The sequence below is a fragment of the Colletes latitarsis genome, chromosome 7, assembly GCF_051014445.1.
Source record: "Colletes latitarsis isolate SP2378_abdomen chromosome 7, iyColLati1, whole genome shotgun sequence".
Lineage (NCBI taxonomy): Eukaryota > Metazoa > Arthropoda > Insecta > Hymenoptera > Colletidae > Colletes > Colletes latitarsis.
This window is the reverse complement of record NC_135140.1, coordinates 22,489,056-22,511,322: the sequence shown is the minus strand read 5'-3', so window position 1 is coordinate 22,511,322 and position 22,267 is coordinate 22,489,056. Positions and strand designations below refer to the sequence as shown.

At 43.1% G+C, this 22,267-nt stretch overlaps 3 protein-coding genes across 4 annotated transcripts in view; 2 read left to right on the top strand and 1 right to left on the bottom strand.

Annotated features, from left to right (window-relative positions):
* Positions 1-59: 59 nt before the first annotated feature.
* Positions 60-3,328, bottom strand: LOC143344070 (uncharacterized). Its single transcript, XM_076769690.1, has 7 exons — positions 3,210-3,328; positions 2,061-2,225; positions 1,846-1,980; positions 1,633-1,770; positions 1,285-1,557; positions 1,081-1,227; positions 60-1,007 (listed from the first exon to the last, which is right to left on the bottom strand). The coding sequence occupies exons 1-7, from the start codon at positions 3,289-3,291 to the stop codon at positions 931-933; spliced, it is 1,017 nt and encodes a 338-aa protein (XP_076625805.1). The 5' UTR covers positions 3,292-3,328; the 3' UTR covers positions 60-930.
* A 298-nt stretch (positions 3,329-3,626) lies between these two features.
* Positions 3,627-5,133, top strand: LOC143344071 (uncharacterized). Its single transcript, XM_076769691.1, has 6 exons — positions 3,627-3,922; positions 3,996-4,145; positions 4,208-4,336; positions 4,416-4,559; positions 4,695-4,811; positions 4,892-5,133. The coding sequence occupies exons 1-6, from the start codon at positions 3,859-3,861 to the stop codon at positions 4,954-4,956; spliced, it is 669 nt and encodes a 222-aa protein (XP_076625806.1). The 5' UTR covers positions 3,627-3,858; the 3' UTR covers positions 4,957-5,133.
* Positions 5,134-6,707: 1,574 nt separating this feature from the next.
* Msi (RNA-binding protein musashi) overlaps positions 6,708-22,267 on the top strand; it is a 96,698-nt gene continuing 81,138 nt past the window's right edge. The window contains exon 1 of one of the 2 annotated variants that reach the window (XM_076769675.1): positions 6,708-6,828. The gene's annotated coding sequence lies outside the window, so the exon portion shown is untranslated. The remainder of the gene's footprint in view (positions 6,829-22,267) is intronic. The other variant, XM_076769681.1, reaches the window with a different exon arrangement.

Here is a 22,267-nt window from a genome sequence, read left to right as displayed (position 1 = left end):
CGTAGATGAATGTTTATTGATTTACAATTAACAGCGAATATTTGTTTCATTGTGGTTTCGTGAAGTCTAACGATCTAAATTGCTAGGATACGTGGTCGTTTATCGAACAAAGGTAACTAAAAATAAAGCAATGATAATTTATGTAAACTTTTCTTTGAGACACTCTCGTACAAACGTTTTCAAACTACACAAAATATTATACATAATACTGTTCTTTTAAAAAGAAAGACTACAAGTTTGCAAGAAAAGGTAATATTCTTTTGACTAGAGCGAAACGTTTTATATGTGTACGATTCGAGTGCGCGCGCATCTCTTGACAACTTTCATAGTAAAAAAAATAAAAAATAAAATACTACTATTATTCGTAAAAATAAAAAATGAGATTTCAATAGGTCTCGATACGATATTATTGGCACCTTTCGCAAATAGCTGCGTTTCGCGTTATTGGAGCGTAGATGTCGAAACGCGTTCCTGATTCGCTTTTCTCACCCTCTTTCGATAAACGTTCGCTTTCCGACGAGAACATTCGCAAGAGATAAAGATACATTATAGAAATTTCAAGTTTGCCCCGATTTTAAACGAGTCACCGCAAGTAACGGCTGCGAGAACGATTCGCAGCAAACGTATACGTATACATATGTACTTCTAGCGCGTTAATTGCGTGTACGCCAAAGGAAGTCTTGGAACGCTTCGATGCACCCGACGCATTCTCTCGTCGCGCTCGACGCGTAATTTCGTATAGCTCGACAAGTTTAATAAGATCCCACAAGTATTGACTGGAGCATGAAGAAGCGAACGGCAAGAACGAGACCAAACTAAATTAAAAGTAAATTGGAGGTAGCTGAAAATCAAAATACTCGACGAGAAAATGGCGTTCTCGCGGTTAGTATCGACGAATAAAAACATAAAGAAAATGGAAAATTCCAAGACCTAATTCTGCCTGCAGAACACGATGTGGAAAAAGATCGCGAGGAAAAGCGATATCAACGATCCGACGAAACGCGTACCTGAAAAACGATGGAGAATCGATCATTGAAAATATCGAAATAGGGACAGAGAAATTACACCAGTTTCGCTTACCTCCGTTATCGACGCACCTATTGCCCTCTCTGTAAAAATTTTCAGCGCATTCGCATACGTTTTCCACGCACTCGACCGCTTTCGTTGTCACGTTTTTCTCTTCGGGTTGATAACATTCGTACTTGTTGGCGCAGTTTTTGTCCAAACCTGAAAACCGATGCGATCCTAACGACAAAACGAAACGACGAATAAACGAAAGCTTACCCACGTCGACGAAACACCGAAGCATCTCGGGCTCAAAGTGATATCCATCTTGACAAAAACATTGTTGCTCGATGCAGACGGAGTTTCGAAAGGTCGTGGAACATTGCACGTTTTCCGTGCATTTGCCTGATATTTCCCGAACGACTGGCAAACATCTATTCTTGGTCGTATCGATCACGGTTTCCGCGGGACAATCGCAAATCTTTTTACCGGTACACGTTGCACCCTCGACGAGGGAACACTCTTCGAATCGTGTGCACGGCTTTTTAAAATCTGAAACAGAAATTATTTCGGATTCGATGTCGACGCGTTTACCAAATGCTCTCTAAACGGATCTTGATCTTTTACCGGTCGTTTTGTAGCAGACGTCTTGCACGAGATGATAACCAGTTACGCAGTTGCAATGTCCATTCTGGCACGTGGTATTCGCCAGATATTCGATGCATTGGTTATCGTCGATGCATGGAAAGTCGATTCCTGCGACCTCTAAAAACGAACGATAATAGGTAATACGGTAAGTGTAAATTTGAATCGTGACCATATTATTCTTGTTTTTCTTACTTTCGAGGCAGGATTTCCTGTTGCTCGAAAAGACATAATTTTTCAAACACTCGCACTGCAACACCGTCGTGTTGCAAAAAGAATTACTGATCTTGCAATCCTGATTGATCTTGCAAGTATGGGAAACGAGCGACCCTAGAGAGAATATAGTCGGCTAAACAACGGCTTTTGTGTCGATCGAGAAACATAAATATGTACGTACGGTACGTGCTAACCTTTCTCTGCGTTCCTGTTACTCTGCCTTATAATTTCCGTACTGGAACAGTTTCTATTTTCCGTCCCGTTCTTGCACACGCAGAATCCATCCTTGCAGAATACATCCTTGAACGTATTTGAAAATACCGGACAATCTTGATCAGTTTTGCAAGGGAAAGGTGGATCTGCGACAAGATAAAGGAAACAACCACCATGAAAACGCGAAACTTTTCCAAAGTGCAAGAAGCATGCGGTTATTTGAATCAACAGTTTCTAGGTCAGCCAAGAATTAACCATCGAGAAGTAGAGAGTTAAAAGCCAAACCCAGTTCGAGTCACGAAGGAAACCCTTGCTTTTGCTGGCAATCTTGTAAACTGCATACTTTCAGGTATCGAACTTGCTTTCTTAATTGGGGACAGCCGAGAACAATGGATGCTAAACCTTTATTATAATATTTATAAATATTTATTAATATTTAAAAAGTAGGAAATTCAAAGTAACGTTTCATCGATATCTCGTCCACGTTTCAATATTGTTTACCGTTTCCTCGACATTTTAGTTTTTCTCAATGCCTCGATGAGGTCGCTTTTATTTTGAAACGAAGATCGTCGACGATCGTACACAAGTTACCGTGACATTCCTACGTGTGTTTCTTTGGAAAGCGACGGAATCGTATCGACGCGAGACGCGCCAACTACTTGGAATAAATTGACGTTAAATCGATTGTCGAACAGCTTTCAGCTATTCCAACAACTCTATCTTTGCTGCGCTAAATTTCCGAAATACATGTACATATTCGATACGACTCAGCGATCGTAGGTACAATGAGAATAATCGTGATTATTTCTGCGATACTGTTTCAGGCGTAAAAATTATTTTTACTCTAATAGTTGGAACGTTTACGATAAAATATGAATAAACTTTTAATTTGCTGCAAGTCGATACGAGTTTAATTACGCTTTCAAGAACGTCACGTATCCTGTCCACGTTTAATTACCCGTCGAGCTCGAGGCTCGATTTCACAATGGAAATCAATATTACACGAAATATTTAAATAGGAGATACGTTACGCTTTGTTGAAAATAATGTTAATTCGCGGTATTTAAATACAAGTTAGCAACGTCTTCGGAACGTCTAATATGAAATGCATGGATAGGTCGGAATCTCACCAATTTTTTCCGCCATCGTAGAATGAAACGTCGCAAGAACGACGACAAGGACGGGTACGAGAAACATCAGGCATCTCTTCATCTCGAGAATAACTAAGCTCGTTGGACGTTCACGAATGTCGGTGATGCACGAGTCCTTGGAAACTGGCGAGTATCGGTTCGCGATCCAGCATTCGCGATAGCACGCGACTGACGAACGCCAAGTCCAGTCGAACCGCGCTAACCATATTCTCCCACCATCGTCATTTTCTTCCCGGTGATGTCCACGACACCACCGATGAACGTTCGATCGCGTCTTTCCGGAAGTTTGATGATTTATTCGTAACAAGGAAATTCCAACGAATTGTCTATAAATGGAGCCGTGATTTACAAAATCTCAATCGCTAGAAACGTAGCTCGTTGGCATTGTCGCACCTGAAACTTTGAATATTTGAAATCAGGCCATCCTAACGCTTGTCATTGAACAAATCGTCTGATTCACTCGGTTTGATATGCGAGAGATAAATGAAAAGATAACGATTATCACGGGAGGGCGTACGCTGCGTCGCGTCGTTTTCTGCCGAATCTTGGTCGTTTCTTATCCAGTAAAGGTTCGAGTAATGTGCTGTAATCATTGTCGGTTGATCTTGTCGAGTTCGTTACGTTTAAAATGAATCAAGTTTTCAAGATCGGTGTGCTTTTCGCGATTCTCGGATCGCTATCATGCATGAACGGTGAGTATTGAAAAGAATCTTCCAACGTACCAACCATCGAAACCGCTTACGAAATTACAATTTTTGTTTAAAGAGATTACACAACAATATGGAATAGCCAAGTACGGCGAGGGATGCATAAGAGATCGTAATTGCATTCCGCATGCATTCTGCAAGGCACAAATGACCTGTATCTGCGAACAGTATTATTCGCCTACCGCGGACAAGACGACGTGCATCGCTAGTGAGTATCGGTTTTCGCACCCTGGCGTGTCAAAAATTGCTTTCTTAATTTTCTCTTGACAGGCGAAGGATTATTTTGCACGGATGATTCGACTTGTAGATCGATGACGAACGCTGAATGCAAACAAGGAAAATGTGCTTGCAAAGATTCCTACGTTTTGGACACAACCAATTCTTCGAATTGTATTAACAGTAAGTAATAATTGTGGCTGATAAAATCCAAATAAAAATACATACGTATACGTTGCAACGGTATTTTACCGTGTTACAGGGCCGTCGATGGTAGGCGATCGTTGTCAGAGGATCGACGATTGTCAAGACGTACTTGGTCGTGCTATGTGCATCAATGAAATTTGCCAGTGCGTTTCGGGTTACCACTTTGTCAATCACACTGGAAAATGCATCCAGACAAGATGTAATAATAACTTATACTTTACTTCTCTTGTAACAATTGTTGTAATTATCCGTCAGTAGCTGCCAGAACGAACGTACAAATGTCGCTCGCAACAAAGAAACAAATTTACTAAATTATTAAACACGCCCTTTACAGTTTTGTTCAACGCGTGCACGAAGGATTACGAATGCATGGGACTCGGTAAGGAAGATATCCTTGAATGTAAAGATGGCCAATGCGTTTGTAAGGAAGGAGAAGCGGGCTGTAGCAAAGGTGAATTACAATTATTTTTCTTATTGAAATCTAATACGGTGAACCCTTTTTCTTTTTAACGATGGTCATCTTTTTTTCAGCTTCCATTTACGCAATTCTTGGAATTCCACTGATACTTTTACCGTTTCTACATCGACTTTTTTAGAACAGCGTCTCCAAACAAATTTTACAACATTTCCTGCTATATTGCTATGAAACCAAATGAAAGGGAATCCTTATAAATCAATGTACGTCCTGTTTTATGTCGAATAAATTATTTATACTACTTGTGGCAAATGCTCGACCGGATAAATAGATTTTTCAGCGTTGGCAATTAAAAAATAACGTAGGTATGTTCTGATATTTGGAAAATACTTAAGGTGAACTTTCTAAAAGGTGTTTAAAAAAGGTGTGTAAAAATTCGAAAAGGTGTGAAATTTTTGGATGAAAAAAAAGACTTTCGAATCGTCTTGGAAAAATTATTTTTAGTTGCAGGGGTCAATTGCAAGCATTTTTGGTCAATAGACATACCCCCGAAATCCTACTCAGTTTCGAGAAAAAAATTCCTTACCGAAAATATAATCTCTCGCCAGAAATGTCTGCCCGAATTTTCATGCGAATCTTTAAAACGTCATAACTTCTGAACGGATTGGACGATTTTAATGTTTAAAAAAGCAAACTACGCGTATTTTGACGGAGAATATGTACAAATTGCAAAAATATTCGAAAAGTTGGTCCTTGACCTCGCAAAGTGAGAAAAACCCCATAAAAATGGTCAAATTTTCAAACAGCCATAACTCCTACAATTGTGAATATATTTCAATGAAACTTTTTTCTGAAGTAGAGCTCATAGGTACCTACAAAAAAGTATTAGACAACTTTTCTGTAGGGCGTCAAACAAAATTGCTAAAAATGAAAAAGGAATTTTTAAGAAAAAGTGACAGGGGTGGGTAGGTGCCTAAATTTTTCGACGAAAAAAAAATTTTTAATTAATTCTAAAAAAATTATTTTCGGCTACGGGGATCAATTACAATCATTTTTGGTGAATAGACATACTCCCGAATATAAATATTACTCGTGTTATAAATATCATGATATGAATTTGATCGTGATTATTATTAGTGTTGCTTGTTACCGCTTGTTAATCGCCATTTCATTCTGGTGCCTAATTTTTCAATCGCATCCGTCAATTGATCATTCCAATGATACAAATCGATCGATGCTCAACTCTGGATCGTAAGAGCCACAGAATTCCAGTAATTTCATTTCCTACCGTAATAAGCGCTACGATCGTTTTCTACAGACTGTTGGTAACCGAACAGCCTGTCGGTAACCTGTTCAACTGAAACGATAATGGGGCTCTAGAGCCCTATAAAAATGGGTCGAAAAATTCATTGGATATAACGTCTACTTGTATATTTCGTCTGTACCAAAAAGCATTGATTTTTACGAGATCGATAGTTCAGTTCGTGCCACATGAAATTTCATAAGTCGAGATGTTATTTGTGTACCTCGTCAATGTCGAGGTTCATGAATTTGTATACGTTAGCAATTTCGGTGGTTAAGTAAAATATGGTTTCAAGAATATATCATTGTCCTTAAACACAGAGTGCATTGGAAAAAGAGTAATTGTTCGCAAGGTCGATACTTGAGTTCCACGAGAAAGGAACTCTGGTTGAATGTCCAGTCGGTAATGAGATGTAGCAATAGAAGAAAGCTGTTACGGAATATCGTTGAAAATAAGGAGTAGCATAGCGATAATAATAGAGATAAAAGTGGATAATTAAATAATCTGATAATATTTAAAATATTTGTAGGATATAAAATAGCCCTCTGGTGGCGCAGTTGGTCGAAGAGATGTCGCCACAAGGTCGGTTAGGCGCGATCGTGCACGAACGCGAGCAAGCGAGTTTCGTAGTCGGTGCGCGGTCGGTCGGCTGGTTTGTTTCGTGCGTTAGATCTAGGTTAGACTTTTCGGTGGTTGTGTCAAAAATCGAGAAGAATACGTGTCAGGACGTTTATCAACGGATGTGCAGAGGTAAGCGGTCCAAGTAATTGATTAGAAAGCATGTTTCCGGTCTGGGATGATCTCACGCGTTGATGTACATACAGCAAACTGTAACCTACCGCGGTGTCGATGTTGTACCCTATATATTTATTTATGTGCACATTTATTTCCCGATACCGAACGTACGATCGTCAAAGTTTTATTCTCGCGTTTCTTAATCGTTATACCTTCGTATTGAAAATTTACCATGTTTTCAAACGATCGCCTGTTGAGTCGCGTTTTGCCTATTGTTTGTTTATGTCGGCCATTAGTCACGTTGGGCCGCTGAACCGTTTGTTTACAAAGCATGCGAACTCGATTTTTTCTAAGGCCACGTTCTTCTGTCCTTTGCGAATACCATACAATCACACGTGGCACGTGTAATTTTATAAGATTTTAACGGTTTTGAGAATCTATCGGAGCACGATTGCAATTTATTTTTCACCGACATCTTTTGTCATCAAGTTTGGCATTTTTTTGTTGCGAAGAAACGACTTGTTTTATTCTATTTGTAGTTTAACTTGTATAGTTGCTTCTTTACGATTTCGTAAGAGCGAAAAACTTGTAGTTTTACGACATTAACAACGTACACCATAAATATTTGAATTAATGTATTTAAGAAAATATTGTTTTCGACGTCGGTATTCGTCTCTGTTAATTAGATTTCGAAGCCGAGCGTGCGAGTGAAACTAACTTGGAAAAAAGGCGAAGAAAAGAAAAAGAATTTCTCTCTGTTTTGCACGAGAAAGATAAAAATACATTAACGTCTCATCTTGCGGTTACTTTTACGATCGAAGAGAGGAGAGAATCGAGGATCGGTAAAGATTCAAGGTGTCAGAAACGATTAGAGTTAAGCAGACTTTAGTTTAGCGTGGATCGTAGTCATCCAAGTAGGTATCTAGATTGTTGTTTAAGAGTTTAGTCCGTTCAGATTTGTTAATATTTTGTCTTTTCGCGGCATACGTATACAAGGAGAAGGTTGGATAATAATGACGCGAAGCACTCTGTATACATATACATATACCGTCGGCTTCCACTCTGTTCCCCCTCCTAGCCGTAACTCGGTTTCCCGGCGTCGTCGTCCGCATTGAAGACGAACAATGCTGGATTTTAATATGACGCATCCGCAGTCGCGTTTCTATGACTAACGGCGGCTTTCATTTACTGCTGCTCGAACACTGTTTCCACGTTAGTACTTGAAGATCTCTGCGGACAATCATAGTCGTCGAGAGAGAGAGAGAGAGCGCGCGCGGAGGGTGGAAGAGGGATGGAAAGGATAGAAGAAGACGGAGGGTTCGGCGAGCCCGTTGCACGGTTTGCAATTTTAATGCCGGCATTACAAGAGACCAGTCGTTCTCCCCTTCCGGTCGGCGAAACTGCTGAATTTACATTTCCGCTTTCACGGAGAATTGCAAGCGTGCCGATGCCACTTATTATACGTATATTTGGAAAAATCCATCGAGCCTCCGTTTCCTACACCTCGGTTTTCTCTCGGTCTATCGGTTGCTCCTTTCCGACGATTCCATTTATGTATTTCGTCCTCTTGGATCGAGTGCTTCTCAGAAACCGCTCGAAAACGGATGCTCGCTTAACTCGAACGGAAAGGTAGTTGGATCGTTCGTTAATACGTCCTGTTAGCAGAATGCATCGTATAAGAATCCATTGGTTGGTATGGTATCCTTCGAAATTCATTCCCTAACCAATATCATCCGACACGCCCAATAACTACGCGACCGCGAGACGCCAGCTATCAGTCGTCGAGCGAATCCGCGACTCGTGTCAAGGTTCGTGTCAGCCCTTGACCCAGATATACGTAGAAACCCTTAGAAAGGTAAAATAACGTTGTCCGATCTGCCTTGGAAATACATTCGGAAAATGCGTCGACGCCACAAGCGAGTACCGCGTCTCGACGTTTAGCATTTAAAGGGGACAACGCATCTGTCGCGTCGTGCGACACTCTAATTACGACCGTCTCCTTGTCCTTTCGTACCTTTTATTTTGTTTCTTCTTTATCAGTGCCAGCAGCTGGACAAAGCACGATGCCCGGCTGGAATTACACGCCGACTAATTGTGCGTTAGGTATGCGCGACGCGACGGTTTTACGACGCACAAAAGAAACAATCTGGCCACAGTAGTCTAGAGAGGACGCGATATTTGAAAATACCGTCTTTCGAACATCGACTGGATTTTCGTAGAATAGAATCGTTTTGTGCTTGTCTTGTCTAGAGTAACGACAACAGAGGTCGTCAGATTTTTTCGCCCAGGTGTTCATACTGGTATACGGTACCTATATCCCGGTAAACTGTTCTCTCGTACTACGGAGCGTAAACGCAAAAGACTTTTCTTCGACGAAGAAATAAATGTTTGATCGTGTTTCAGTTTTTCCTCGAACGTTGGTGTATTCGGAGCTATAAGCCCGCGTATCAGAGGGGCAAATTCTTGAACTATGCCAGGGCTGTTCGTGGTCGAGAAGCTCGGACTTTAAACGATCGGTGTGGTTAGTCTGATAACGATCGTTCCAACTCCTCTCGTTACGGTTATAGTTGCCGGTATCAGGTACTCGGTATTTATTTGACGCGTGGCCTGCGTTGCAGCTACTATCGATAAACATATGTATCGAATAAACGTACAAATGGGAAGGTGTTAACGACGCGTGTTCGAGCGCGCGACGCGCAAGCTAAAAATCAGGAAACAACCAAACGTATAGATAATTTTTCAAAGCACGACTAGTCTATTTTGGCGAATTTTAACCAACTTGCGCGACGATTGATTTCCAGTTGTTACGGCCGGGTCAATGAACGTAAACCAGACGAGTCTCGATTCGTCGGATCAATCTCAGCTTCCGTCCTATCTCGTGTCTCTTAATCGTTTGTCCGCGCAAAAAAGCCGCACGGTCACGACGAGCCATCCGTCGCATCTTGCCGGTTTTTGAGGAAGAAAGAACGCAAGACGAACAATTTAGCCCGACATTCTCGTTTACTCCCAGTCATCGGCCGTGTCGGTTGCCTTTCTTCGTCTCGAGGACTCGCGCAGACCCTGGGAAATGGATGGATGGTGAACGCGAGAAAAGAAGATGATAGCTTAGGGTAGAATTGTCCGCGTCGGCTACGAGGTTTAATTTAACTGGATTTACGTCGGTGTCGTTACTAGCCAGGTTTCGATAGAAAAACGTTGAGCGTATCGATAAATACGATTTATATCCCGCGTAACTTGATAAATCTTTTAGTCGGTTAAGGTAGTTACACTATCAGGTAATCGATCCTCATCGCGTTGAAATAACCGATATATGTATCTACATAAGCTTCGGATATCGGGGTGAAATTGTTCGAGGTCCGGTAACCAGGCCACGAATTGCAAAACGTTTCGTTGGGTGATCGGTAAACCGACGGTCCATAGATTTTGGTCCAAGCTCGGTGCGAGAGTAAAATTGTATAATGGACGCAACGTGTCCTTTTTCGTTGCAAGCGCAGCCTCGTTCGTTGCGACTTTGTCTCTGTTTGACGAGAAACGGCATCCGGCCGAGCGATCAAAGCTTCCAGAAGCCCAACAAGCCTCGATGACGTCGATCGCTTTGGTTTTCCGTCGTCGTAAGCTCCGGTGAGCAGGCTTTTTTCATCCCGGCCTGCACAGGTCTCCCCGCAAAAGCTCGTTTTCCCTTTTCACTGTGTGGGAGAAACCAGCCCTCCCACGGATAAAATTAGATCGCCGCTCGACCGATCTATCTTCCCGCGCCACTTTTCTACCTTTATCGTCTTTGCGCGTCCATGTTCGCGCGACGTTTCTTGCCCTCGTCCTGTTCCTGGATAATTGGCTGGTCCCGGTTCCATACTTTGATACATCCGTAGCTTGATATTTTACAAACCGTCGAGCGATTTTCGTCGACCTCGTCCCGTCGCGTCGCGTCGCTACCAAATTCCTTTCGACTTTCGAGCCGTCTCCGCCCTTGTCCTGGGAAACATAACTCCGTCCGAGGATACAATGAGCGGCAGGCATCGTGGAATGTAATTAAGCCAGAGTTACCGACGGAACACGACTGATGTCAAATTATGGGCTAACCTTGCTCTCTCTCTCTCTTCTTCTCGTCTCGTCTCGTCTCGTCATACCGATTTATTTCCTGCCAACCGATGCCTCCCGCCATTTTGCGGTCTACGTTCCATCCTTACGCGCGTAATATTCGACAGAGAGCGATGATTCGTTCCAGGGTAAATATAGTTGTAGGAAACGTAACAAAGACGGTCAACGAAAACGGGGGGGTACGTTGTTACGCGGATCGCAGATTTAGTTTTCTCTGCTCGCGTTTAGACGAGTTTGTCGGTACAAAGGAATCGTCAAAGTTGAAACCATATCGTGGTAACCGACGTGCAATCGATACCCCGTCGTCGCTCGAACGTTATTTCATACCACTTCGATAATCACTGTTACGGTGTCGGGTTATTCTTGGCGAATGAACGACGTCGCTTATCGTTAACCACCGTGCACCGGTTTAGTTTAATTTAGAGAAGAACGCTAGCGCGAAAAACTTTACAAGGGCAACATATTTTCTTTGTAACAAACTACCGCTAATACAAATGTTTGGATAATTTTCATGTATTTTTAAAAAACCACTACGTTATTATTATTATTATATTTTCAATGTTACTTTCACGACGACGACGACGACAACAACGCGTTTCCCTACGACGATTTAGTAATATCTTTCGTTGGGTCTTTTCTGCCTTAAAAACGCATTAACGTTCGCTATCGAGGGAAGAAACGTTTCTTAATTACGAGAAAAAATTGCGCGGCACTCTGAGATTCGAATTCACCGATTCAAGTTTAATCGCTTCGTTGGTTCATTGTTACGTTCGAACGACAAATCGCTTCGAGGGCCGATAATGATCATTGTTTCCGAGAAATTTCACCAAGTATAAAAGCAGTCTTTACATCTACGTTCCGTTGGATAAAAAGCGATCGCTTTTTTTTCTAGATCGATGAAAATGTAGATACATGTATCGGGGGAATATGTAAACCGTTACTTAAAACGACAGAACACTCTAAAGCACCGGTCGATGTTTGAAAACGAGGTTCCAGCAAAACGCGTCTTCGCGCGAATGGTATTTCAAAGAAAAAATGCAAAAAAGAGTTGTTAATTTGTCGGAAATTTATTTGAAAGGCAACACTAGTTCAAGACATTTATCGATATAGTGTTGTTCGATAAGTTTTTATCACAAACGATTGTTCGGAGATTGGTTGATCGTATCGCGGTAACCTGGACCAAATTTTTTCATTTTTCGCTTGATTAATTCCAAAGAGTTTCCAGACAGACTGACGAGCAAGGAAGAAACGTACGGGAAGCACTACCTACCTATCCTGTACTACTAGTTATCTTTGGTTTCCCGAAATACCGGCAAAATTTCCATCGTTTCGTTAAGGTTCGCGGTCGATTATCCGGTCCAGGTTGGATGTAAATGGCAGCAAAAAGTGGTAGTTTTAACGGGACGGCGCGGCGCGGCGCGGCGTCTGAATTATAGCAGTTTTGCAGGAAAGTTCTGAAACAACACACCGTTCGGTGGAGGGTACGTGTTCATATACGAGCGCAAAGAGACGGGGTCGGTCACGGATTTCGGCGGGCCACGATTCAACCGACACGGGATAGGACTATTGCCAAAGTTTTGAGATATAGGAATACTTGTTTTTCCAAAACCGAGCCGGATCTCTGCGTTTAAAGAGACGATGGCACGGCCTACAGCCGCTTCGGAAAATCACCGACAATACCTTAACAGCGATAATTCGTTCGAGAATCCCTAATAATGGACACTCTTTGCTCCAACTTGAACAGTTTAAGCGCGAAATATACGACTTTGGGGCGTTTTGCGCGCCCGTTTCCTCGTTTGGTACAATTTACCTTTCTAGCAATTTCGTACCAACTTGCGTTTCTGCGTACAATTTTGCTTCGAGTATAATACATATAACCATTCCATTTTTCGACACTTACGCGTAATGTCGCGTACCGTGTATGTAATTTTATAACCGTACGACTGTGTTTCCCTTTTTATCGATAGCCCGTATTTTGTTGAAAGTTTCGAGGCGCACCGCGTCGCGTCGCCCAGTTTTCAAATAAGAATTTATACACGACGCGCGTGTCATTCGCGACGGAAAATGTACCGACACTCCGCAAGTTGGAAACATTATGGAAATGGTGAATTACGGCAGTTGCAGCGTGCCAGCAAAAGAGTTACGGCTGTTGTATTGATAAATTTATTAAAGGGCGAAACAACGAGTCGGTCGGCCGCGGTTATTACTTCGTCAAAGAGAGATAGTCGGTCGCCAAAGCTGTCGAGGATGTTGTTAAACTCTGTCTCGTAAACAAAGCTCCCGTCTCGCCGCGCGAAACGTTTATTTTTACTCAACTTGGAACGGACGTTCTCGTAGTTACGCGTTTCGCTCGGATAACATCGCAATCTCACTTTTGGCCTTTCAAATTAAATTATAAATTGTAAATAAAGACGGCACAAGGTTTAAAACGGCACAATTTCCCATCCTTGTTACCCTCCGTCTGTCTCGATATAATGCAATTGTCGTTTTCCTTTTTAGTACATAGAATAAAGTCGTCGAAGAAAGAGAAAAGAAAAGAAAGGGCAGGAACGGCGAGGGAAGCTCTATGTATCGCGGTTAGTCTGGTGCATCCTGATGGCATCGGTGTCCATTATCTCCTTTCTGCACGTATAGCGGCAGAGTCGCGTAGCACCGATTAGTTTGCCACTTTATCGTTTAAAGCCGAGCTCGTAGCGAGCCGGCCTCCCGATGACACGGGGTGAAAGGTCGACGATAGGAAGGCGAAGCCGTTCGGTAACTCGAGCCGTAGTTAGAACCACCGGTTGCCATTCGCGTATGTACCTCGCTTCGGCTGTTGCGAGATCGTACTGCTTCGATCGTACTGCTTCGATCGGAATGCTTTCGAGCCTTAATGCGTTCGAGATTCTACGTGCAAGTACGCGCGCGGTGCAGCCTTTACTTTTTTGTTAAACAAATTTTACGTCCATCGGTGCTGCTCTTGTTGCACTTTGGAGAATTTTGTTCGGTGGTTCGCGCTTACCCGTTGTCCTTTACGCGAGAAAACATGTGCGAGTTATACATATACATACGTGTTCGACGTGGCAAACACGACGGCCGGGCTGCTCGTAGACAACGGATATCCGAATCTAGACTCGCGTCAGAGGGGATTCGCGTCAAGCTCGAATAAAACAATGGAGGATTCGAGACGAAGACAATGCGGGCTGTTTCACTGGTGGGGTGTGACGCGGCGCAGCGCGGTGGGAAGGTATTCTGTTCATCTACGCGTATCTAAGGTAACTGCGAGCTTCTCGAGCCGACGTACCTCGGATTTTCTTCTTCTGCTCTTCCTATTTTACGAATTCGCTCCTCTTTTCTCGCTGTTGCGCGAAAATCCTCCATTATTGCATAATTTCGATATTACGTATTTACCTTGCGACACGCTCTCAGCTATGCACCAACAGATAAACATTCAAGCTTATTTTTGTACGTTGAAAGGGCTAATCGATCTTTGCCTGTGGTATCGAGCGTCGATCGGATTTGAAACGATCACCCGGCAATTTAGGAAGGTTTTCTAGGCGGGAGTAGTGGGCGACGAAGAAAGAGATTCAATCGGGAGGAAGCAATTTGCTGGCGGGTCCGATCCAGTGACATTCACTGTTCGATCATCCCTTGTGGGGCTGCTCAGGCTCGACCCTCGTAATTGACCAAAGTTTCTAACCCCCGCTACGCTCGTACAACCGTGCACGAGATTAATTTCCGTAGGTTCAAGGTCTTTCTCTGTGGCGCGACACCTCGCTGCTGGCATTCCTAATCAGTCCACCGGGTTTCGATCTCATTTTATTTTAGACCGAATTTCTCGAATCGAAAAGTGACTGAATAAGTAGAGGAATTTTTCTTCCCGAAGAACCGTTCTTGAATCGGAACTTCCGGAATCGAATAACAACGCGTCATCCATTACGATGATATTAATCGGGCCGCGAACAATTTCTTTCTTGGCACGTAGTAAGCCGCGGCGCGGCGTCGTCTATGGTAGGATTTCAAATTTCGACGAAAGAAGAAAAATAATTTTTACTCGAGCATATAACGATACACGATATAGACAATTAAACACCATCGGTTTAATTAAACCGGTACTCTCTAATTGCGCGCCGCGAATGTTACTGTACTTACGAACAAAGTCTGTCTGTCGGCCGCGTTGTCTTGAATTTTTATTAAACCCAATGAAACTTTCATTCTACTCGAGACCACTACTCGTTCCATAATAAAATCACGAACGCGAGTCGAAACGTAAAATATGTACATTCTCGATCCGATCGAAACCTATTTAGAATAACTGTTTTATCCTGGAATCTTATACTTTCCTTTACTCTGCAATATTTAAATTTTGTCTCCGTTCCCTAATTTCTCTTACGCTGTGTGCCAAAGGGGGAGAAATTCGATAAAAGAAATAAAATAAGAATAAGCATCGAACGTCGATGGTATTCGATAGAGGGAACCTTTCTAGGTGAAAACTAAAGAGAAAAGAAAAATCAAAGTCTCGAAATAACTGAAAAAGAATACAAGAATCCTACGGCGTGGAATACATCCTCTGCGCCTGCGCGTATTTTCGTTTTTGCATCGGATCCTCGAGGGCGACGCGAAAGGATCTACGGTGATCGATATACGGATCTTCGTGGAACCGTGAGTTACGATCAGTAGGTTGGAGCTCGGATGTTTGGTTGTTGTTTCGATTCTTGAAATGGAAACATCTTTATTTTACTTGTAGACGTTGACAAACGTTGTTGCGGTATGTTGTTTAATAATTTTCAAGGGACCGTTCAATTTTTCATCCGCTAGCAGACACTTTGTACGCGTACTCGCCGAAAATTATGTAGCCCGATTGTTTTTCCGGAAAGTAAAAGAAAGTTTGCAACGTTTACGGGTACCCAGGTGTCCCCGCTTGGTCGCTACTTCCGCGGAGTCTCTTTAAGCCTCGTAACTTACAAATTGCCAAGTTTTTCTGCCGGTATCGTTTACTTTTCGTCCCACGTTTTCTCCTCCATTTTCAGTCTCGAGGATACGCTTATGACAAAGGCTCTTTCTCGGCGAAACCATACTTTAACGACTTTGTTTTCGCATCGAGTTGTTTTTCCAATCACATTGCTTCGAAAATCGAGAAGAAAATTTGGCCGTCTTCTGTTACGAAGCTTCCGACCAGACTTCGTTATCGTTCATTTAAATAAAGACATCCGATCGCGTCGTAATATTGTCAATTACCGTCGGTGTGGGTCGTTGGTACCCTAACGCGTAATATATTATATGTATGTAAAAGACGTCCGGTGTTGGTTGGAATGCAAATTATGATTGTGTCGTGGTTAACGAGACTGGGCACGTGCCAGAGGTAATCAGATTATTTTCTCTACAGTCGCTTAACTCGATTATTTTAACGCGACGTGGCACGAGCCTGCTGCATTACCACCCTCCCTGCCTAACGAGTGACGTCGAAACACGCACTTCACCGGTGAGCACCCGTCGAAACGACCAGCAAAAATACTCTGAATATCCGGGGTATAATATCTACGCGTATCGTCGCCGAGTAAAATTGTGAAAAAATCAAAGAAATTTTTGATGCGCGTCTCTGATCGGTCTCCGCCTTCCCGTAAACGAAGCGAGAAATTGCCGATATTTTTTTCATCGAACACGCGTTACGTCGCTTGGCGGGGTCAAAATTTGTTATCGTCGTATCCGAACTGCCTTTAAAAGAACCCTTAACGGAGCAACGACCAAGCGTAAAGCAAAGGGCGAATATTTTATAATTAACGAAATAATTTATCGAGCTGACGAGTACAAGGGCTTCGAGTTACTTTAATAAAAATTCCAGTGCCGTTGAAAAACTAAATAAAACGAGGGTGAACGCCGACCGAACGGGGCGGGGAAAAATGATGTTATTAAAACTAGCGCCGCGGCATGCTCGTGTTTTTCACTTGCGCGCATACGCTCGCGTTCCTTTTATAAATCGAGCGTGATTGGATTCGAGTGACCGGCGATAGATAAATAGTTTCGATTGCAGCTAAAATTCGCGCCGATCAGAATTGCATACATGTTCATCGAAACGACACTCGCTGGTAGCCTTTAACGCATCGCAAACTACTAAAAAACTTGCAGTTACATCAAGTAACACGCGAATCATTTTTCTCGCAACGTTTCGAGGTGTTTGTCTATACGCGAACGACGGAGGAAGATCGGTAACGTAATAAAAATGTCTTTGCCGACGCTCATACATTGTGTGTACATTGGTTGTCTGGTAGACGGACGATCTATCAATTTTACTCGACAGAGTAGAATAAACGATGGGTGGTTTCAGCGGAAACGTGACATTCCTGTAAATGGTAGTTTCCTTTGAACTCGACGATAACGAGGTAGGGAGTGGTAGGATTACCAATCTTGATTTATGCAACGATACAATCGGGATCGATGAAATTTCTTCGCGATACGTTGTAATTTAAATGTTGAAAGAGTGGACGGATAGCAGGGTGGCAACCGCAATATGATCGAAAAACATTATCGATCGCGTCGAACTTGTTTAACGCTCTTAACTCTCTGATTCAACGCGTCTGAGCATTTGTTTCTCTAACGTCGTGCGCTTTTATGATCGATGTCGGAGACGACACCGATAATGGTGAAGTTTACGGGGTTCGGGACAGTCGCGTTGACAGTAAGGACCACTCGAACGGGTCAAAGTCTTTTCGCGAACGCGTCAAACGCGTCGAGTTAATATTTCGCGAACAAGTTAGTATATATAAATGTTTAGCTAACAACGACGCTAACGGAATATCTATTACGTTGTTAAATGAATGCTTCGAAGATGCAAGAAATATCAACGGTTCAGAGGGTAGCAAAAATTCAGGACGCCGATATTTGAAGGAAAAGTTCCTTCGAGTTTGCGATTCGTCGGTGTTCTGCAGAGAATAGCCGGTGCTTGGAATCCTGGGCGTTAATATTTCGGCATAATGCGCCTATTCGAGATATACGACGAGCGATTTCTGCCTGCGAACTGCTCGTGAAGTTTATCGCCGCCCCTTTCGTGTCGGACGTCGCTCGATGACAGAAAAACTCGCAGAAAGAGAATTTATACGAGCACGTCGACCCTCTCGGTTCCAAGGACTTGCTCTGCTTTTGTCACTAACCTGCTGCTCGTCCTTCATCGTGATTTATCTTGACGAGAACTGGGCGAGCCATTGATGGCCGCGGTCGTGAATTAATATGGTAACTGGCGACTATTCGTCCGCAGTCACGAGACGAAACTTGTGCTCGCGATATCAAAGTGAAATTTAATCAAACTCGAAACTTGAATTGGAAACGTTGCGTTCGATCGATCGAGCGACTCTTTTCGTTTGTAATACGGCTACACGGGTAGTTTTGCATTTAAATTTTGGTATCCTCGGCAAAAAAGAATATTGGACAAATAAATGTTCGCGTAGGTCTCTCGATCGCTACATCGAGGAGGATTTCCATTTCCTCCCTTACTCCTGGTCTCTTTCGAAGCTTCCGTGAGCCCAGCTGAAGTTTACCAAATCCAAGTTACAATAGGCTGTGCAGTTTAATCCAGCTCATGACTAATCCAGCCGAGAAACTTGGCTCCGTGGAAACTTCATCTTCTTCGCTCGAGAAGACGAACGAACGATGGTAGTCATCGTGTTTAAAGTTGAATTATTCTGGCTTCGTCTGCAAGGGATACACCCTATATGTATCTTTTCGTTTAAGTTGGACCGTTCGCGTGATCGAACGTTTCTTCAGGAATCTTTGACCATTTTCAACGGTGCTAAGAGAATGGATCAAGAATGTAGGTAGACATTAAGTGAGAAAAAATGATACTCGAAATAGCGTGCAGAATTATAATGTGTACGTTATAGAGTCGTCGAGGTAACGGAGAAAATCACGGTATGGTTGGTAACGTGTTTCACGGTGAACCGACGCGACGCACACATATCCGTCCATCTTTGACGCACAAGAGCCCTCCAGTTCCCGCGAAAATAACGCGATAGTGGCAGAAATGCTGAGCCGTAGTTCCTTTGAGTGCCAAGCGCATTTTAGGGGGTCTAAAGTGCTCGAGAGAATCCCGAGGGGTTCTTCGACACCCTTCTTCTCCCTGCGTTTCATTCTTTTCTCTTCGGCTTCGAAGAATGGAATCGTCACGATCGCGATAATGAAATCTGGCTGTTCGCGGTCGAGTAGGAAACATCGCGAACGGTCGTAGTTAACGTGGCATTCTTTCTTTTCTCAGCTCGTTACGAGCAAACGTGCTTGTTGTTAGAAAACTAAAGTTTCTTTCGTTGCGCATTCGCTGGTCATTCGTCAGTTATAAGGGGAATATCGTTTCGTTGGAGAGCGAAAGAAGGAAACCGCATCGATTGTCCCGGACGCGACGAGGTGCTCGAAAACTTACAGGGTCGATTTTTATTACGATTACCACCGGCTCGTCGGCCTCGTCCGTACGGCAACAAAGCCCGAACAAATTTTACGGCTTCGTTATTATCGAGAGTATCTCACATTGTTGGCTTCTGCTTTCAGCGACATGAACGTAACGATCGAACGTTCCTAATCATCGAGCACTTTGGAAAGCTCTCGACCCACCGAGTGCAAGCACTAGGCGATGCACTGGGCAAACCTTTGCACAGAGCCTTCTAGGGAAGGAAAGGCATAGAGTAGGAGAGAGTTGGACAAAGGGAGCAAGAGAGGCGGGGGCGGTGAAGGGAGAGAAGGGTCGGAACTAAATGCGCCAGTATGTGCAAACTACCATTCGATCAAACAATTCTGCACAATGGCCGCAGACACTTGTCCTACGTATCTGGCTCGTCCACAATTCCTTTGGCAGTCACCCCTGTTTGCTGACTTTGTCAGCCGTTCCTCAAGCTGACTGCAGACTTTTTGATCCCCGACGTTCATTGGCTCTCTGTCACCGGTCTAGCGTCAGTCTTCATTTTCCTTAATACAGTGTTCTTGGTGACGCACGAAACAAAGTAACGATCGAGCTCTCGAACGATTCAAATTCTCAAATTTACCACGGAATAGTATACTATACGCTACGTAGTAGGCACATTTGCTCGATCGTTCGTTACGTTGGGCTACATGTTTTATTTACGAGCATCTTGAGGGAGGAAAAGCAAGAGGAACGTTGTTGCACTTTTAATTAATCGTAGACGCGGAGCTCGGCGATTTTACAGCCAACTTTGGTCACGGAATCTTGACGTTGAAATTTTTAATGGATTTCGTGTCTCGATGACATTTAAGGGCACATGGTCGGATCGCTGACAGGTTTCGTTCCATAAAATTCAACGTGCTCGGTGGCGCATCTTTGAAACGTTTCTCTACCCATGTATACATATATGTACACCATTTATTTATTTATTATTTTTATTCCTTCTTGAAACGGTGGAATTTTCTTCTTGTCCGTAGCGGGACGGAAGTCAATTTATGACGTTCTGCAATCCCTGTAGAACACTCGCGATGCAGTCGATACGGGTCACGAGCGTAAGTACTGACGTAATTAAGGTTGCGACGTTCCTGGATTTTTCCCGGGGTCGCAATTCAGAGTCGCTTTTACGGAAACGAATGCGAGAAATTTATCAAGCCGGATACCATTCGACAAATATTTGAACTTGGGTTGCGTGCTCTGTTTTAATTTCCTCTGTTACGCGTTTAATATCGTTAATACGTGTAACTAAGATTTCCGGAGTTGAACACTTACGGCGGTTTTTATGACTGAAAATCCACTTAAAAGTTGCACTATCTAGGCTAACAGTTTCTACCGGGTGGGCGTTGATTCGCCAATTAATCCACGGTCCGTTAGATTTGCCGTCAGCCTCGATTATTTATCAATGATGCTGAAACGACGCGCCGTAAATCGGAATATAATGCAACGGCAGGGTGTTTCGTCGCAAAGAAAACGGGTCCGGTTATCTTTCCGCGCGAGCAGGCTCGAGGAAAACCGAGATCGAGCAAAGGGGGACGCCACTTAGTCTAACGAGAATATAATCGATGATATACTGCCGCGTGGCTTAATCACGCGCGAAGATAAAACCGTCCTCTTTATCTCTGGACCGAGTTCAATCTAACAACCCTCGTGTCATCTGGCCACCCTTGGCTTTCTCGTGGGACGCTCATTATGCGTCTGCAGACAGAGGAAGATTTCATTACGCCGTCTGAGAAGACTTTTTTACGGTTCCCAGCGACATATATTTTGCGTGCGGAATTTCACAGAAAAGCGAACAAACTGACTCCAAACTGAATAAGCTCCGTTACTCTGCTTTTGTAATTTTTAGTAAGACGATCAAGTTGACGAGTTTACGATCGCGTATGTGTATAGTATACAAGGTGTTTGATCACCCCTGGGAAAAATTTTAATAGGAGATTCTAGAGGCCAAAATAAGACGTAAATCAAGAATACCAATTTGTTGATTAAGGCCTCGTTAAGAAGTTATTAACGTTTAGTGCGCAGGATTTTCGAGGGTATGTCTATTCACCAAAAATGATTGTAATTTACCTCTGCAATGAAAAATAATTTTTTCAGAATGACTTTTTAATTTAATTTTGTTAATAACTTTTTAACGAAGCCTCAATCAAGAAATTGATATTCTTCATTTTCATCTTATTCGTCGAATCGCTTTAAACGCGTAAACTTGCAACTTTGGTAAATGCGATTATCGAATAATCGCGAATAATCGGAAGCGTCAAGCTGGACCATCATTTTCTGGCCTCTTTGGACGCGCTACGCGTCTACATCGTCCATAAAATCCCGAGAGTCGTAAAGATGCGTTGCATTCGTGCGTAAATTCCGCCCCCGGTAGACGAGTTTTACGACTGATTTTACGGACTTTTCCAATTCGAGATACCCACCATCTATTATCATTCTTCTTCGTCTATTTACTCCTCTCTTCGTCCTCTTCATTGTCCGCGATAGGAATACTTAGGGTGCAACGGAGCTTGTTTGCACTTGGCGAGCTTCGGCTGGGTAGTTTCTTGGCTTGTGCACCTTCGTCGAAGATTAGGCACGATCGCTGCTCCCGTGTCATCGTTTTCGAGTAATGAAAATCGAGTTTTTAAGCAAGAACCTCGGAAACGATAACCGTTTTCTTAAAGAATCGCCTGAAATCTAGTTTCAATTAACATTGCGTCCTCGACGACACGGAATTCTTCTTCGAGTAAGAAACACGGTTTCTTCTTCGATATTTGCAAGCACTTTGCGTTCGTTATCCTCGAATTCGCTGGAATTTGCAATTTTGTCCATCCAGCGAAGCGATTTCACCAGATTTCCGGATGGTTCGATCCGATTCACCCAGTTTTCGTCGCCGAAACATCACCGGCTGACACGAACGCGTCTCTACATACTCATTCTGCCGGTAATTCACAGACTATC

Excerpts from the sequence above, each read along its gene's own strand:
- LOC143344070 (XM_076769690.1), bottom strand. The coding sequence starts at position 3,291 with ATGAAGAGATGCCTGATGTTTCTCGTACCCGTCCTTGTCGTCGTTCTT. Across the intron at positions 1,981-2,060 it reads TAACAGGAACGCAGAGAAAG|GGTCGCTCGTTTCCCATACT; the intron begins GTTAGCACGTAC and ends TATTCTCTCTAG. Across the intron at positions 1,228-1,284 it reads TCGGTGTTTCGTCGACGTGG|GTTTGGACAAAAACTGCGCC; the intron begins GTAAGCTTTCGT and ends ATCGGTTTTCAG.
- LOC143344071 (XM_076769691.1), top strand. The coding sequence starts at position 3,859 with ATGAATCAAGTTTTCAAGATCGGTGTGCTTTTCGCGATTCTCGGATCG. Across the intron at positions 4,146-4,207 it reads CAAGACGACGTGCATCGCTA|GCGAAGGATTATTTTGCACG; the intron begins GTGAGTATCGGT and ends TTCTCTTGACAG. Across the intron at positions 4,560-4,694 it reads AAAATGCATCCAGACAAGAT|TTTTGTTCAACGCGTGCACG; the intron begins GTAATAATAACT and ends CGCCCTTTACAG.